The sequence below is a fragment of the Scyliorhinus torazame genome, chromosome 4 (assembly GCF_047496885.1).
Source record: "Scyliorhinus torazame isolate Kashiwa2021f chromosome 4, sScyTor2.1, whole genome shotgun sequence".
NCBI classification, from domain to species: domain Eukaryota; kingdom Metazoa; phylum Chordata; class Chondrichthyes; order Carcharhiniformes; family Scyliorhinidae; genus Scyliorhinus; species Scyliorhinus torazame.
Genome location: NC_092710.1, coordinates 237,093,268 through 237,112,146, shown reverse-complemented (window position 1 = coordinate 237,112,146; position 18,879 = coordinate 237,093,268). Strand labels below are relative to the sequence as shown.

Below are 18,879 nucleotides of genomic sequence, written 5' to 3'. Positions count from 1 at the left end.
GTGAGAATTGGGTTTTTCACCACTGACCGGATCCAGTGACTGTTGCTAGGAAGCATGCACGCATAGATACTTTGCTGCATAGGGTCAGGCACAAAAAACAGCGACTTGTACCTCCTTAAAGAGTAGAAGGAAAAATGTTTTAATAGAAACAGACAGATTTAATAGTTGGCTCTAATATTGGATACTCCTAAAACTAGCTCTGGCCAGAGTTAAAAATAAATTCTCAATATTGATGCAGACTACCCTGAATAGGGACAGAATAATATGACATTTGGTCATCTTGTTTCATTCCATTTACTTGATCTGATGAGAAAACATCTTTTGAAAAAGGTTTGGTCAGAGATTTTGGCAACAGTAATTAATGCATAGGATTGTTATTAAAAGTGGGTTCTAAAAAGACTCCGCTGGATAACATTATGGCTGGCTTTGAATACTGAGACGGGTTTACTGGGAGGTTGTACTCTGTTTCTCTCTGGAATCAGTTCAGCCCTTGACCCCAGAATTACAATATGACTGTAGTACCAGTACACTGATGCTAGACTGATTATAAACCCTAATTTTGGTGAGTATGCACAAAGGCCCAATCAGCAATCCCACGCCTTCTTTCCACTTGGCTTTGTAGTACCAATAGTCATTTTTTGATTTGCCAAGAGTAACACCTCCTCTTCCTCCGCCCCCCCCCCCCCCCCCCCCCCCCCCCCCCCCCCCCAACTTGATTCACCAGTAAAATATACTTTTGGAAAATCTACTTAAACTGAACTTGAAACCTAAAACTGGGTCAAATGTGCAGAATTGATGGACATATTTTAAATATATTCATCGTGCTGAAGTGTTTTTGCAAACCTTGATGGGTACTGTTAATAGATCCTTTAAACTTAAAATGATGTTATTTTTATTTGATCCAGTCTTATATATGATGTAGGTGACCTGTTGAATTTCTGTCGCAGGTAGTAATTACAGTGAAAAGTGTGATGTCTTCAGCTGGGGTATTATCCTTTGGGAAGTAATAACTCGACGGAAACCTTTTGATGAAATCGGCGGCCCTGCATTTCGCATCATGTGGGCTGTCCATAATGGTAAGTCCATATTTCAAAAATGTTCTGTTGCCTTGTTTTTGGCATTAATATGGTAACTTTGAATTCATCTGTTCTGATAATTGATATTCTTGCATCTGTACAGTTGGGAAATTAGAGTTGAGTGAAACTTCATTAAGATGAATTTAATGTTTTGAATTATTTAATGCATAAACTTTGAGTTTGCATAGTGTTTTTTGTGACCTCAGCATGGCCAAAGCCCTTCACAGCTAGTGAAGTACTTGTGAATTGTTGTCACCATTGCAATGTCAGGAACTAATCAGACAACTTGTGCACAGCAAGGTCCCACAGCAACAACGAGGTAAATGCCCAGGTTATGTTGGTTGAGAGGGAGAGATTAGCCAGGAGGGGAGCTCTTCTACTTCTGTTCAAATACTGTTGACGAATATTTTACATTCACCTGAAAGTGCAGATGAAGCCTCAGTTTTATGTTATAATTGAAAGATCCACTGGTAGAGTGGCACTCCCTTCGAACTGCAATGGAGTATCTATAGATTTATGTGCTCAGGTCTCTGGAGTGGGGCTCTATACCCTAACTGTATGACTCTGAGCTGAATAATGGTACCACTGAGCCAAGACTTCCAAAGAGAAAATGCTGGAAAATCTCAGCAGGTCCAGCAGTATCTGTAGGGAGAGAAAAGAGCGAACGTTTCAAGTCCAGATGATCCTTTGTCAAAGCTAAAAGACATAAAGTGGGAAATGTTTATACTGTGGAGTAATAGAATGAAAGATGAGTCACATCCGCAGAAACCAAGGGAACAGGTGCTAGTAGCCACAGAAACCAAGGGAAAGAGTGCTAATGGCAGTCCCCAGAGACAACAAAAGGTGTGAAAGGCCAAACAGCAGAGAAGCTAACATCAGAGGGTAAACTGTGACAGATGTAGATGTGGGGGATGAGGAAGGGGAAGCAAAGGGGAGAAAAGTTGAGGAAAGGGGGATAAGATAGGGGGAGTGTTAAATATATATAAAGAAAGACGAGAAAGAAAGAAATGGTACAAGACAGTTAAAATGAAATGTGATGAAAACAAAGGGGTCAAAGTGGGGTAGAAAACAACTTTACTTGCTGCCAGTAGGATCCTGAGGAGTCTGAACTTGTTTCCCAATCAATATTTTTTTAAAAAGTAGGAATGATCTAATGTCAAACCTCGCATAGCTAAGGAAGGTGGCAAGACTGTAATACTAGATCTCCAACGACGTGTAATTATTTTGTGACGGGGGGGGGGGGAGAGATTGCTTAAAGATCAGTTTTTTGATCAGGATTGAATTTTAAATAATGCTACTGTGGTTTTTAAAAGACCAAGTTCCAACTGTATTTAATGATGCCAGTTTCAGCTTCATTGTTTGCCACACCAGTCTTAGCGGAGCGGGGAGAATGTAGACCTTTCTACCACATGGTGTGGTTAAAATCATTATCATAGATGCATTGCAGGGGAATCGAGATAAGTACATGAGCGAGAAAGTAATAGAAAGATGCATTAATTGGGTGAGGTGAATAAGGTCCAAAGATCTTTGTATGGAGCATAAACAACTGAATCTAGGGAATTCTTCAACTCCTCTATTTGTTCCTTTCTTCCTGCACCCAACTCCCCGTGGAAAAATGTTGAACTTCTCAACTGAGAAGATAGAATGTGGAATAAATTTGTGCAATCTTGTTCAATGGCAGTAATACATTGATGCTGGGCTATAACTTTGGTTTTGTAAAATTGACCAAATAATGAAATGTGTCTTAAATTAATTAGGATCTTTCAGATTTGTTCCATTCATGTTGTTTTAGGTACTAGACCGCCTCTAATACAAAATTTGCCGAAACCTATTGAGAGTCTAATGACTCGCTGTTGGTCAAAAGATCCTGCACAGCGCCCCTCAATGGAAGAGATAGTAAGGATAATGACTCATTTGATGAAGGTAAGTTTTTAGGTTTAATGTTTAGTGCTGACAACTATGTTTAAGTATACCCGATATACCCGCTTTTTCACTTAACTGCAGTTGTACTATAAATAAATGTGAAATGATTCATATCGAATCATTGGAATAGAAATTCTAGTATTTCCCTAATTTATGTGCTTGCTTAAGAGTGAAGTGTGAACCCATAGCCTTCTGACAGATTTTAAGAATGCCACCAACTTTAAGTGAGTCAGTCTTCTATTTGAAAAAGGTATGTCAATTGATGGTTGAGCAATGGCATTCTGCAGTCTCCAGGCAAAAGCTTGAATTTATTTTGCTTTGTTTAGAACCTTGATACTGATGCAGTCAGGATAAAGGCATCTGTGATCACTCTGAGAATATTGCCCTTGTAAACCTGAATCTTAGTACATAAAGACTGTTCTGACTAAATATAATATGTTGATTGTGGGAGACTTGCGAACATGTCACTTTTTTTTTCACTTGAAATAAGAGCCTGTCTTAATTATTTTATGTTCAGTATTTTCCAGGAGCTGAGGAACCTCTTCAATACCCATGCCACTACTCGGATGTGAGCCAGAGTAACTCTGCCACAAGCACAGGTATGAAGCAACAGTAGATTGATAATTTGAAAGGGAAAAGAAAAATAAGTTGTTGTTTTTTTCAACTGTTTTCCAGGCTGCTTGATGGCACTATGTAGAAACTTTTATTCACTCCTTAGAATATAAAAAAGTTAATCAATATCCCAATGGGAGGTTATTTACCAACCAGGAAGAATGATAACAAAAACTTTTTTTAAACCAATTTCTGGGGAAGAACAACAATCATCGCCAGATGTCCAATATTGTGATGGAATATTTACATGTTTAGTGGCAAAGCAGATGCAACAGCAACAATTCTACATTGAAGGAGTACTATCTGTGATGGAAATACACTACTATCAACCATCCTCTAATGTAAAGGAAAACAGAAAATGCTGGACAATCTCCGCATGGCTGTCAGCATCTGTGGAGAAAGAACGGAGCTAATGTCTGGATGACACAGATGCTGTTTGACCTGCTGAGATTGTCCAGAATTTTCTGTTTTTGTTTCAGATTCCAGCCTCCGCAGTAATTTGCTTTTGCCCTAATTAAAGGACCTGATATTTGAAGACCGGTGGTATTTTCGTGGGTTTCACGAACTGATGCAGTTGAGTCTCCTTTTAAATGCTTAAGCCAACGGGGTTAGATTCCTTCCCTTTTAAAAGTGGAACTCCGAGGTCTGTAGCTGACCCCTCTTAAGGTTCTAATTTTAGAGCAGTAGCACAAGCTAAAGAAAACATGTGAGAATATTGCACAAAGATTGTAACTGTTTAAGTATACCTCCACCAAATTCATTTTACGAAAGGTAGTTTACCAAAGAGATGTTACATGAATATCATTCTGGTGGTTATATAGTAAATAGGTCAAGGGCTGCCTGAGTGAAAACCATATTCTATTCCAAGTTCTACAAAGAATGGTCAGCAAAGAATGTTGAACTACTGGCTGAACGATTCAGTGATTCCCAACAACCGTATTCTTTATTTTAAAAATATTCTATAAGCGATAACAAATGATGCTTGTAAATTCATTGTTTGAAGAGTTTCTGAATTAAAATGGAACTGCAAGGGTATTTACAACTCCTACATTCCTATCTGATCAAGGTGCAAGATATTGGCCAGAATTTTCTGGTCCTGTCTGTGGCAGAAATTCGTATGGGTGAGACTGGAGAATTCGGAGAGCAACCAGAAGTCAGTTGGGCAGGAATTTCACTGGCGTGACTGGAAAATCCCACCCATAGACTTTCTGCGCAATCTGCTAAACAGACCGTACTATTTGATCTTTGAGTGGATTTAGTACCCGGAGTACAGGTGTATTGGTAATATTTTAGTTGCGCTTTATTCATAAAATCGACTGATGCTACACAGGAGGTGGTTATTCAGGCATTGCTGGATATCAGCAGTCAAATCCATTTTGTAATTTAATGGAGGATGGTGCAGCATCTGATTGCTGAGGCTTCATTCCATCTACCTGCATGTAAATTATTGAACCCCTCTTCGTTGATTTTGAAGTTCACTAGCTTTTTTCCTTGTTGACACTCAGACTATTAATGAGGATAGTTTTGGATGAAATGAAATGAAAATCGCTTATTGTCACAAGTAGGCTTCAAATGAAGTTACTGTGAAAAGCCCCTAGTCGCCACATTCCAGCGCCTGTTCGGGGAGGCTTGTACGCGCCTGTTTGGGGAGGCTGGTACGGGAATTGAACCGTGCTGCTGGCCTGCCTTGGCCTGCTTTCAAAGCCAGCGATTTAGCCCTGTGCTAAACAGCCCCAGTGACATCAAGTTTGAGGGTAGAAAATTATTTTTCTGTTCAAGATTTTTTTGTTGTGGCATGGATAGTTTATTAAATATATTTTAATCAGTTTAAAATGGAAAAGATGTTGTTACCCTTTCCAACATAGCATAAAGATGAAAGAATTTAAATGTGATCACAAATTCCAGAATTTAGCTCACTGCAAATGCTTAAATATGTTTCAAGGTGTTTGGTGTCAAATATCTTTTACTGTTGAATTTTCATGATGAGAAGGAGCTTGAGCCTGTTTAATTGAGTGCTCAAAGCAATCTTGGAACAACTCCTGAAATTTTGAAGCAAATTTAAAAAAACATTTCCTTATCTGAATAGACTGACTAATATCCTAGTTCCTATCGGCACTGGCAGCCTTCCACACCTCACCCAAATGGTCAGACTTCATGCATAAGCAACACAGTGCGTTTTATTTATTCGTTCATGGGATGTGGGTGCTGTTGGCTCTGCCATTGTTTATTTCCCATCATTAATTATCCTTGAGAAAATGGTGATGAGCTGTTTTTCAGTGTGCAAATCATCTACTAAACCCAACATTATGCTTTTTGACCTCCACACTTGAACATATCAGTAAGGGTCACTTGATACCAATCAACAATATGAACCCTGATTCTTCTTCATGCCCACGTCACTCAATCTACACCATTCCCCAACAGAGGTTAATTGTCACCTACCAACTAGAGAAAATATCTAACTGAGTATGCCTTGTTCTCTCTGGTCTCGTGTATTTACCCACTACGTGAAATAGAAAACTGGATTGACATATTTTTAAATAAGATGCATTCCCAATTAACTGATACAGTTTGACAATATTTAACACGTTTCACATTAACGCAAACTGTTTTTAAAATAAATTGCATTTAAATGTGCCACCGTTTTACTACTGTTGAATTCAGTTGCCTTCTACATCAGTCCAATGAGCTTTATGTTAACATAATTCAGCTGCCTGTCTTTATTTAGTTCAGTTTCAATTTATACCTTTAAGTCACAGAGAATGCATCGGGCATTTTGGAAATTAATTTAATGTATGGCATGATTTGCAATCACCCCCCCTCTAAATTTGGAAGATGAAGTTAGTTCTTCATTGCTTTTTTTATCACTCCGCACCCTCCACACACCAGACAGTTTTTCATTAAACATGACATTAAATGGTTTTACTGATTTCTATCATTCTGAATTGCTTTGATTGCAAGAAGACTTTTTCTTAAATCACTTAAATTGCACTGTCTGTTTACTAGGATCTTTCCTGGAAATTACCTCTACAAATACCAGTAACAAAAGTGATGCTAATGTGGAACCTAGTGACTTGCATGCAAATGCTACCAATGACACAATTAAGCGTTTGGAATCGAAGCTGGCCCAGCAGCTTAAACTCCAGCCCAAGCAAGCGGTGAGTAAATTGCTTTGTTCAAGACTTTATTTTACCTCCATTAAAAAGTTTCAATTTAAAAAAAAAAAAAAAAAATCTTTCTGTAATACATTTCTAATATGCTCGTTAAGCTTGATGTATGCTACAGTGCAATGGTTTAGGAACATAGGAACAGGAATAGGCCATTCAGCCCCTCGAGTCTGCTCCGCCATTCAATGAGATCATGGCTGATCTGTGGCCTAACTCCATATACCTGCTTTTAATACCTTTGCTTAACAAATAAACTATCTCCGATTTAAAATTAACAACTGACCTAGCTTCAACTGCTGTTTGTGGAAGAGAGTTCCAAGCCTCGATCACCCTTTGCTGTCTAACATCTCTCCTGAATGGTCTGGCCCTAACTTTTAGACTATGCCCCCTAGTTCTAGAATTTCAAACCATTGGAAGCAATTTCTCTTTATCGACCCTGTCTTTTCCTGTTACTATCCTATTACTTCGATCAGAGCACTCTTTAAAGTCCAAAGACGTGCAGGTTAGATGAATTGGCCATGATAAATTGCCCTTAGTGACCAAAAAAGGTTAGATGGGGTTATTGGGTTCCGGGGATAGGGTGGAAGTGAGGGCTTAAGTGGGTCGGTGCAGACTCGATGGGCCGAATGGCCTCCTTCTGCACTGTATGTTCTATGTTCTAAACCTTCTAAATTCTAGCGAAAACAGGTCTAATTTGTGTAATCTCTCCCTGAAGTCCAGGTATCGTTCTTGTAAACCTACGTTGCACTCCCTGCAAGGCCAAAATATCTTTGCTAAAGTGTGGTGCCCAGATCTGCTCACAGTACTCTAGCCCGGTACTTTATTTCTTCTCTATTGCTACAATGTTTATACTCTCATATCGTCTAGGTTCTATGGGGGGGCATGTCATACTGCTCTGCAGCTGCCTTGTGGATTGGAAATATTTCTGCACTTTCCTCACTCACTATCAGCATCAAGCAGTCACGGATATACAGTCAGTCAAGCTCCCTGCACAGTGCTCCAGCAATCTCTACCTCTCTGAAAATGTGATCAATTATAAATTACTGCCCTCTTTGCATTGGATTGAGCCTGCAGACCTATTTCATATGGAACCCTTATTATCAGCAGAGAAGTGTCAGTTTTATCAAGAAGCTCTGGATTCAAACCCAAATCAAAGTTGCAAAATCTTCTTAGTGTCAACATGTACTTTATAATGGTATTATTTGTGAAGGTTGAAACTGTACATTTGCTGCATAATTTCAAAAATGGTGATTAGCAGTGCTATAAGTTAATATTTTTTACCTGAGGTGCTATTTAGTAGTTTGTTCAGTATTGTGTAGATCCATACAAAATGTGATGAAATGGACACATCTAGAATTAACCTTGCCATTGTTTTCTAAAACTATTTGATTCATATGTAGCACTCAGACACTCAATGTCACATATTACAGTTATTAAGGTATGTTATTAAGCTGTTCCATAAAAATAAAACCAAACCATACAAATAAGCAGTTTTTAAAAATCATGAAATACAAGGATGCACTTGGCTCGGGTAGTTATGAGAAGGCTTCAGAGAACAGGTCAGATCACATCTGGATGACTTCTGTTTTCGTTTTTGGTCCCTATATCACAACAAAGGTTATATATTAAAAAGGATATAGAACATGCAACAAACCTAATCTAAATGTACTGGGTATGAGCTATGAGGAAGGATTAAAGAAGCATAAGATTAGTCTAAGGTTAGTGAGACGACATTGAAGTTGACGGGCAGATGGACAAAAAGGAGCTTAACAATTTTAAGCTTGTAGATGCAATCTTGAGCAGTCAGCTGAGTTGATGTTAAGTTGGTGATTTTAGTGGCCCTGCTTTACCCGAATTTGCTTGATTCCCTTTGGAACTGGAGAGTAATTTTCCAGTTTGTTTGTTATTCCTTCATTCACCCAGGCGACTATGTGACTCTGGAACAGTGAGCGAGGTGGGGTTGATGATTTGAACCCGCCCGTTCATGTGTCTATCAAGATGCATCTTAAACGCTGCTATCATGCCTGCCTCCACCACCTCCACTGGCAAAGCGTTCCAGACACCCACCACCCTCTGCATGAAAAACCTTCCCCCTCTCATCTCTCCTAAACTTACCCTTCTCACCTTGAACCCTTGTCTCCTTGGAATTGAGTCGTCCACCCTGGGAAAAAGCTTCTGGCTAATCACCCTGACTATACCTCTTGTAATTTTGTAGACCTCAATCAGCTCTCTCCTCAGCCTCCGTGGCCTAACTAAACTGTAACATGACCTGCCAACATGACTTGTACTCAATCCCCAGGCTGATGAAGGCAAGCATGCCCTATGCCTTCTTGGCCACCTTATCCACCTGCCCAAGTCGGGAATCGAACCTGGGACCATGGCGCAGTGAAGCAGCAGTGCTAACCATTGTGCTACCTTGCAGACCATCTACATTTTCATCCAGCTTATTTTTTTATATATATATATATATATAAATATATATATATATATAAACAACAGTGGTCCGAGCAATGGTCCCTGTGGAACACCACTAGTTATAGATGTCCATTCTGAAAAATCTCCCTTCCACTGCTACTCAGTCTCCTGTTGCCAAGCCAGTTCTTTATCGAGCCAAGCCAGTTCTTTATCGATCCAGCTAGCAGACCCCGAATCCCATGCAACTTTACCATTGTACCAGTCTGCCATGAGGGTCCTTGTCAAAAGCCTTACTAAAGTCCATGTACATGACATCCACAGCCTTTCCCTCATCAATTAATTTTGTCACCTCCTCAAAATTTTCTTATCAAGTTGATAAAACATGACCTTCCCTGCACAAAACCATGTTGCCTATCACTAACGCGTTCGTTGCAAATGTGAATAAATCCTGTCCCTCAGTATCTTCTCCAACAGCTTCCCCACCACTGACGTCAAGCTTACTGGCCTATAATTACCTGGAATATCCCTGCTTCTCTTCTCAAGTCCTCTGGAACCTTGCCTGTCGTCAAAGAATATGCAAAGATATCTGTTAAGGCCCTAGCTATTTCCTCTCTTGCCTCCCACAGTAACCTGGGATATATCCCATCCGACCCAGGTGACTTGTCTACCTTAATGAATTTTAAGATATTCAACACTTCCTCTTCATTATGCTGACATGTCCTAGAGTATTCACACACCCATCCCAATCTCAACGTCCATCATGTCTCTCCTTGGTGAATACCGATGCAGAATACTCGTTGAGGATCTTGTTCACTTCCTCTGACTCCATGTATAACTTTCCTCCTTTGCCCTTGAGTGGGCCTACTTTTTCCCTAGCTACCCTCTTGCTCCTTATGTAAGTATAAAAGGCCTTGGGATGTTTTTGTGACTGCTTGCCAATGACATTTCATGGCCCCTTTTCATGGCCCTCCTAACTCCCCGTTTGAGTTTGTTCCTACTTTCCCTACATTCTTCAAAAGACCGTATGTATGCTTCCTTTTTCTTTTAGACTGGTCTCATAATTTCCCCGTCATCCATGTATCTTCAATGTCATGAACATATGGGACAGGCTTGATGCACTGGCAGGTCTTTTCCAGCATGTTTCATAGGGCGCGATTCAATGGAACAATTTATGAGTTTATTTGTGGCGAGTTTTTCAGGGAGTTTCCTGCTGGCGAGTTCCCCACCGCTATCCAATGACACAGTCACTTGTTTGAGCCCTGGGACGTTTCTCATTGGTTTAGCCCACACTTCGATTTTGTTCCAGCACTGGAGAGCTGAACTCCAAGATCGGGCCGCCACTTTGCAGGGTGCACCAATCTCTAATAAGCTTGTGGGTCCCCCCATCTGTGGACAATGTCACACCCACACACATGGACACTGCCCTACACCCACCTCAAGTGAGGACACCCCGTATTGGGGTCCCACTCTTCAGGACCCCCCATGCCCCCTTACAGGAAGCCCCCCTTCCAGGACCCCGTCTGTCACCCCCCCTCTCTTCTCCCCCCCCCCCCCCCCCCCCCCACTCAACCTCCCAGAATCCCCTACTTATCTTCATACTCCTTCCCCACCTTCATACCCTCCACCCTCCTTTCATGGGCATGGCTCCTGTACCCTGGCAGTGTTGTAGGAGTGGTTTCAAGACCTGTGTGTTGAGTCAGCTTCCACGTGGGGTTATACCCTGTGGCTCAGCTCAGTACAGAGACGAATAAACACCACAACCTGGACAAGGTGGCTTATTTAATCAAGCTTGTTACGTGTCCACGGAGAACAAACTGGATATCGACCAAGACCAGTTCTGCCGAACAAAGACCAGAACACAGTACTTATACAACTTTCAAAAATCAATACCCCACCCCAGTTGGACACAATCCAATCCCTGAAGCTGCTACTTTTAAACTTATCGAATCGCAAGCAGTATTTAAACTTCACCCAATAGAATCGCAAACAGTGCATGATTGATCCTCATTCTGACAGCTGTGTACAGTCCCAGCAGCTTGCTGATTGTTTGTGAGAAACCGAACAACAGGACCAGCACCCTGAATTGTTTCACAAACACAAGATGTCAGAAGTAATGTCCTTTTGGTCAAGTTAGCTATCCTAAATCCCATTTGATTACTTATTGCTGCTATGTCCTAAAAATACATGTTTAATGGTTAATAATGATTACTCAATCCTGTAATTCATCTCGATGCTTTATAAAATAACTTGCGTAAAACTACTCTAGTTGCCTGCCAGCGATTCAGTTTTAAGAGGCATCATCGCTGACACCCCCCCCCCCCCCTTTTGGCCCTTGGCTAGCCCAAGAATAGGCCATTAAAGGGACATATTGAATTTATTGGAGTCCGGCTGATGTGTGGAATATTCAACAGGTTAGAGCTGCAACAGTTCCTCTTTATCTAGGGGGCTACAGGCGGTCTGCCATTTCCTAATGCGACGTCTGAGGCAACAGAGCGTAATAAAAAAGACAAATATAAACAGCCGCAAAAGTACAACAACATGCGTTGCAATACATATCCATGGATGAATATTGGCATTCAGTCCCCAGTTCCATATTTTAGAGGAAATGTTCTGTGACTGAAACAGTTCCGCAGCCTTCTCAGCGTGAGTCTGGATGAGCTCCCGCTCAGTGTTCCAGAGGTGGTCAATTCCCACAGTGCCTAGCTTGGTATATTTGTTGTACGACGTAACTCATTAATTGTTGTCTAAATTGGCTACAACTGTTTAAGTGCCTTCCACACAAGCTGATTGACTTGCTGGCTAAGGTCTGTAGCCGTTTCGGCATCCTGGTATATATCCTGAACTGCAGCTCTCAATTGCCCTTTCATAACCTCAATCCCTTCACTTCTCTCCGCAATGTCAAGGGCATTCAGTTCCACTATGTCCCTCTGTTATCGCTTACGTATTTTCCTTCAACTCCCGTCCAAAATCCCCCTTTCCAAGGCTACAGATAATCCTAGACCACAGCAATAGACTGGTAAATGTAGATTGGCGCCATCAATCATAACTCTTACATGTCCATATCCTGATACTATCGTCACTGATTCATCATCGTCATTGATTCATTGGTGAGGGTCAGAACATACCCGTGTCCCACAGTGTGGCGAGTGACATGCTCATCACATTCGGCTTGGGGGTTATCCTTGGTCTCGTGGTTGTAATCGAGCCAGAGCTCGCCATTGTCACGGTGGTGGTAGGCTTCGGCCTGCTCCCCACCCGTACCCGTGGAGTCCTTGCTTCCTACAATATCCCACCCGATTCTCGGACTCCTGTGCTGACTGGCTGCCTACCTCACTTCCCCGATACAAAGCTAACCCGTGTCCCACAGTGTGGCGAGTGACATGCTCATCACATTCGGCTTGGGGGTTATCCTTGGTCTCGTGGTTGTAATCGAGCCAGAGCTCGCCGTTGTCACGGTGGTGGTAGGCTTCGGCCTGCTCCCCACCCGTACCCGTGGAGTCCTTGCTTCCTACAATATCCCACCCGATTCTCGGACTCCTGTGCTGACTGGCTGCCTACCTCACTTCCCCGATACAAAGCTAACCCGTGTCCCACAGTGTGGCTAGTGATATGCTCGTCACTTTCGGCTTGGGGGTTGTCGTTGGTCTCGTGGTTGTAATCGAGCCAGAGCTCGCCGGTGTCACAGTGGTAGTGGTAGGCTTCGGCCTGGTCCCCACCCGTACCTCGTGGGGTCCTTGCTTCCTACGATATCCCACCCGATTCTCTGACTCCTGCGCTGACTGGCTGCCAACCTACCCCGATACAAAGCTGTTAATCTATCACATATCATATCATGATTTTCAGTACGGTAAGGTGCCTGGCAGGGATCCATACAGTGAATTACCAGACGGTCCCCCATAACTTAGTAGTTCACAATCGGATGATTTGGGCCATCGATGGCATGTAGCGTTCCCAGATCGGTCATTTTAAAAACAATTTCCTCCTGCCTGGGGGCAAAGGTCCTGAATCCCAGCTTTCCGTATCACCTTTACTCCCATGATCCTGGGTTCCCAACTGATATAGGGCCCAGATATTTCGGAATTGCATGTAATTTGTATAAGCCGCCCCACAGGGACATATAGAGTCCCATCATAATAAAAACCTATATCATTCCTCCCCTTTGCATCTCTCATAACATTAGCAGCATTGTGCCGCACCCGCGCGACATTAGTATACCTGCGATCACTGGACTTGGCTTCAGCAATGTCCGGCTCCTTCCGTGTCCCTGGCGAGGTGGTCGATGTTGATGGCTGCAACCAGAGATGAGATGGAATCCTGAGGTGTGCTAGCACTAGAATCCTGTAGGAATAAACAAACACCTTTAGGCGCTAAATTAATATTATATCATTCACATCATTGCCACTCCTTCCTCGTATACATCCTCTCCATGCCTTAGTCCCATATCCTGAGCCACTCTGGTGGCCCATCTACAAATCCAGATAAGTCCCATTACAAGTGCTGCAGCTGGCAATGCCATGGCTATCCCCCCCCCCCCCCCCCCCCCCCCCCACTCCGGAGGGTTCTCTCAATCTTTGTGACTGTGGAATGACTCTTGAGGGTATGATTTCAACTGCGTCCAGTGCCGCCACTGTGGACTGTGTTTCTCGTCTATTAAGGGACATATTTGTCCAGCGATGATTCCTGCATAGAGTCTCTCCCATCAAACCCCTGGTCCCTTTTTACCTGTCATGAGTTTGACCATGCCCCTATCCCCTGGTGTCGGTAGTTCTGGGGTATCCTTTCCAGTCAGTTTGGTCCAATCTCTATGCTTTTGTTGTGCAATTACCTGACCCTTAAGGGCATGCAGGCCGTTCACCAGATCTTGCATGCATTGGAGTACAGTGCCTTTGCTTATCTCGAGTTCCGCTCCTCCAGCTATCACCTCCTCCGGGAGGCGCATTGCTCTTCCTGTCATTAACTCAAAAGGGGTTAGACCCGTTCCCTGGGCGGGGGTTGCTCTTTGTCGCAACAATTTTGCAGGCAGGGCCCTTACCCAATTATTCCCTTCCTGCAATGTAGCTTTGGCTAGGCTAGTTTCAGGGATTGGTTCATCCACTCTACCATTCCCGAGCTTTGAGGATGGTGTGGGATCTTTGCTGGATGCCAAAAACCCCAAAAGCCTCCCTCATGACTTTCCCCATGAAATGGGCCCCTTGGACAGAATCCAGTTGAAGTGGCACTCCCCACCTTGGTATTATTTCATTTGCCAATATCAAAGCCACGGTACTAGCGGTGGCATCCTTACACGGGAATGTTTCCACCCACTGGGTGAATTTATCTACAATCACCTGTGTATTGAGTCAGCTTCCACGTGGGGTTTATTCCCTGTGGCTCAGCTCAGTACAGAGGAACAAACACCACAACCTGGACAAGATGGTGTACGCTGAGAACGGAGTGGATATCGGCCAAGACCAGTTCTGCCAAACAAAGACCAGAACACAGTACTTATACAACTTTCAAAAATCAAAAGCCCTCCCCAGTTGGACACAATCCAATCCCTGAAGCTGCTACTTTTAAACTTATCCAATAGAATCGCAAGCAGTGTTTAAACTTCACCCAATAGAATTGCAAGCAGCGCATGATTGATCCTCATCCTGAGAGCTGTGTACAATCCCAGCAGCTTGCTGACTGTTTGTGAGGAACAGAACAACAGAACCAGCACCCTGAATTGTTTCACAAACACAAAATGTCAGAAGTAATGTCCTTTTGGTCAAGTTAGCTATCCTAAATCCCATTTGATTACTTATTGCTGCTATGTCCTAAAAATACATGTTTAATGGTTAATAATGATTACTCAGTCCTGTAATTCATCTCAATCCTTAATAACTTATGTAAAACTACTCAAGTGGCCTGCTAACGATTCAGTTTTAAGAGGTATCATCGCTGAACCCCCCCCCCCTTCAGGCAGTTCCACCCGGGCACCCTTGAAATGGCACCCATGCAGTTCTCCTGCCAGCTTGGCAGTGCAACCTGGCACCTTGGCACTATTCCAGACTACCCAGGGGCCTCCAATAGCCTGTCATGCAGCCCCCCCCCACACTTCTCGCACTCATCGGCCACCCCCTGGAAGAACCCACTCATCCTTGCCCGGGTCATGTGTACCCTGTGCACCACCTTAAACTGGATCAAGCTCGTCCTTGCACAGGAGGAGGTTGAATTCACTCTACGCATCGCCTCGCACCAGCCTATTCCCCCCCCCCCCCCCCCCCCCCCAAACAACAACTCTTCCCATTTGTTCTTGATCATCACCAATTGCCCTCCCCCCAACCCCGCTCACCCAGCCACCTATATATATCCTATCCCGCTCCCAACTCAACCGGGAACAGCAGTTGCTCCAATAAGCTGTACTGTGGCAACTTGGGAAACGTCCTCCACTCCTTTCACGCCATGTCCCTCACCTGCATATATATAAATTCACTAACCCTCGGCAACTCAAACCGCTCCTGAAACTCATCCAGACCTGCAAACTTCCTTCTAAGACCCTTGCCCTCAACAGCCCGGCCTTCCTCCACTTCCCATACATCACGTCCATCTCCCCCAGCTCAAACCTATGATTCCCGCACGGTGTCAACACCAACATCTCCTCCAACTTGAAAGTGTCTCCGCAGTTAAGATTCCACACCCGGACTATCAACTGCACCACCGGGCTTCCCATATAATTCCCCGGAGCTAGTGCCAGCAGAGCTGTCACCATAGCCCTCAGACTGGAACCCCTACCGGACTCCTCTCCCATCTTGACCCACTCCGCCCCCACCCCTGACCATCGCCTCATCTTCTCCAGATTCGTCGCCCAAGAATAGTGCAGCAGGTCAGGAGCACCAACCCCTCCTTTGTGTCTCTGCTTCTGTAACAGGGCTCTCTTTATCCGTGGCGCCTTCCCTGCCCATACAAACTCCAAAATCACTGTCACCAATTTCCAGAAGAAGGCCTTGGTGAGAAAGATAGAGAGGGTCTGGAATACAAACTGGAATCTTGGCAGCACATTCACCTTTATCACCTGCACCCACCCTGCCAATGTCAGGTGTAATGTATCCCATTTCTTAAAATCCTCCCTAATCTCCCCCTCCAACATTTTCAAATTCCACCTGTGTATTGTAGCCCATCCCCTCGTCAACTGAACCTGACCAAGCTACCTTGAATGGCAAGCCCCCATGTTGGCCCCTGCCCCACCGCATTCGCCGGAAAAGCCTCACTCTTCCCGACATTTGACTTGTACCCAGAAAAGGCCCCAAACCTCTCCAATATTCCCATGATCCTACCCATACTCTCCAATGGGTCCGACACAATCAACAACAGGTCATCTGCATACAATGACACACTGTGCTCCTGCACCCCTCACATTCCCCTGCCACTCCACATACCCCCTAAGGGCCATCACCAAGGGCTCAATCGCCAATGCAAACAACGACACCCTGTCTCGTTCCCCTGTGCAGTCCAACCTTTTGTGAGCTCATCCTATTTGAAAAGAGTTATATTTATAATGCCTAGTTAAAACAGAAGCTAAAATGATGTATGTCATGTTGCAATTCTCTTGTTACAGTGTGCAAAAATACAAAGCTGAGAATAGATCTGTTAAAATCACCGTTCATAGCGAACATTTCTTCAAAAATGTTCATACAAATTTCATACCAGTCTCATGAAAACTGGATAAGCAAGAGCATATTCAAAAATGAGGGACAACAACATATTACACAATTTAATAGGAAAGATTCAGTGGAAGGGGTTAATGAAATACAATTTCTAATGCTTAGCATCTAACTGGAAATACTAATATGTGCAGTGGGATAATATTTGTAGTACATTTTAAAAATTGCTAACTCACTGTGAACTTATTTGCTAATCCTGAAAAATGTTCAAATACCACTGCATCGTTGCTTTCAGAAACTTACTACACTTCTGCACATTACTATAACTTAGGGTGACTCTGCACGATTAAACCTGCCGCTGTCTCGAGGGAGTAGCGTGGAGAGTCTGTCTGGAGGACGTACACAGTCTGCTGCTTCAACCCTGGAGGGAAAAAGATTGAGTGCAGACCTCAGCAATTTTCCTGACTTGGAGGCCAGAATAATGAATTCTTCTACAGGTAAAAATCGAGAACAAAAGGGTCAGAGCAACATGAAGCAATAATATTAATAATAATCTTTATTGTTGTTATTAATATTATAATTGTGGATTGATCATTTGTTGATTTAAACGCACATTTAAATTCTGACTTCTGAACACCCTTTGCTGCCTAACATCTCCCCTGAATGGTCTGGCCCTAACTTTTAGATTATGCCCCCTAGTTCTAGAATTTCAAACCATTGGAAGAAATTTCTCTTTATCGACCCTGTCTTTTCCTGTTGCTGTCCTGTTACTTCGATTAGAGCACTCTTTATAGTCCAAAGATGTGCAGGTTAGATGGATTGGCCATGATAAATTACCTTTAGTGACCAAAAAAGGTTAGGAGGGGTTATTGGGTTCCGGGGATAGGGTGGAAGTGAGGGCTTAAGTGGGTTGGTGCAGACTCGATGGGCTGAATGGCCTCCTTCTGCACTGTATGTGCTCTGAAGGTAGCTGTTTTTTTATTTCACTTCAACTGTCAGGCTAATACTACTTAATCCAAGTAATTAGTGTGCGTATGTGTGTGTTGCATTTTTGGTTGGTAATCCTTTGTATAAATGGTTACATATTTTAACCATTAATGTGTCAGGAATGCATTAGCTAGTTGTATGTTTACTAATTTCAGATATAAATTTAAGAAAATAAATTACCTGACCACAGCTAAATTAAGTACTTGACATGACTTCAAAACTAAAATGACATTGAGATTGTCAAATGGACTTTTGACAACTTGCTAAGTTTCTCCCCCCCAAAATATGTCTCGTGGACTTCTTTCTGTTCCATGCTATAACCATATTGTTAATTAGGTGGTACGTGGCTCCATTCTTTTTAAACATTGCTATTTTAATTTAACTGTGCGGGTTGTGTGTGTTTGAATTTAAGGAATGAATGTTTTTCAGAAGTCTTTTTCACAAACTATTTTGTAATATACAAATTTGGTTGGTCTATGCTTTAATTGTGCTTTTCCTAAGCGATGTGTATCGGTAAAGCGTAATACCTTTGCTTCTGCATGGTGCCTTGTGATGCGCATGACTGGTCCCATGTAATTTTTTTGTTTCTGTGAGAGACTGCATTGTTCTAATTGTAATGCGCTTCATACCCTTTTTAGCTATTTGTTGCATGCGTACCTGTGTGTGTGTATTTTGCAGCCCGTCCAAAGCCAAAACGAGGCCACCGTAAAACTGCTTCATTTGGCACCATACTGGATGTTCCTCAGATCGTCATATCAGGTATCAGTTCTAACTACTGGGCTGGCTGGCTAGCTAGCTTGCTAACTGCTGACAAATATGTGCTTAAATGCTCTTTGCTCCAGTCTGCAGGGAACCGTGTAGAATTCCATGTAAACGAAAGAATTTCTGATTTAACCCTTCCTGAATAAGACAATGAAAACCAGGAGCTAGTAGTTTTATTATTATTCAAATTACATGGACCGTACACAATTCCTCACTGATGACAACATTTCAGGTACTGGCAATAATTTAGCAAAGTCTTTTGTGGTCCTCTGTTTAAGGACCGAATTATGAACATTTGTAATGAGGGAGAAG

The 18,879-nt window shown here is 42.9% G+C and overlaps 1 protein-coding gene and 1 long non-coding RNA gene across 4 annotated transcripts in view; one reads left to right on the top strand and one right to left on the bottom strand.

Annotated features, from left to right (window-relative positions):
* Positions 1–18,879, top strand: part of map3k7 (mitogen-activated protein kinase kinase kinase 7) — a 226,774-nt gene that overhangs the window by 115,434 nt on the left and 92,461 nt on the right. Inside the window, exons 7-12 of one of the 2 annotated variants that reach the window (XM_072499500.1) lie at positions 948–1,076; positions 2,869–2,999; positions 3,517–3,598; positions 6,618–6,769; positions 17,150–17,315; positions 18,484–18,564. In XM_072499500.1, coding sequence (XP_072355601.1) covers positions 948–1,076; positions 2,869–2,999; positions 3,517–3,598; positions 6,618–6,769; positions 17,150–17,315; positions 18,484–18,564 — 741 coding nt within the window. The remainder of the gene's footprint in view (positions 1–947; positions 1,077–2,868; positions 3,000–3,516; positions 3,599–6,617; positions 6,770–17,149; positions 17,316–18,483; positions 18,565–18,879) is intronic. The other variant, XM_072499501.1, reaches the window with a different exon arrangement.
* LOC140410829 (uncharacterized) lies at positions 7,967–18,562 on the bottom strand. 2 transcript variants are annotated; one of them, XR_011940748.1, is made up of 3 exons: positions 18,463–18,562; positions 13,409–13,531; positions 7,967–8,379 (listed from the first exon to the last, which is right to left on the bottom strand). It is a non-coding gene; the product is annotated as an uncharacterized lncRNA (long non-coding RNA). The 2 variants fall into 2 exon arrangements; XR_011940749.1 differs by lacking the exon at positions 18,463–18,562 and adding an exon at positions 14,521–14,638.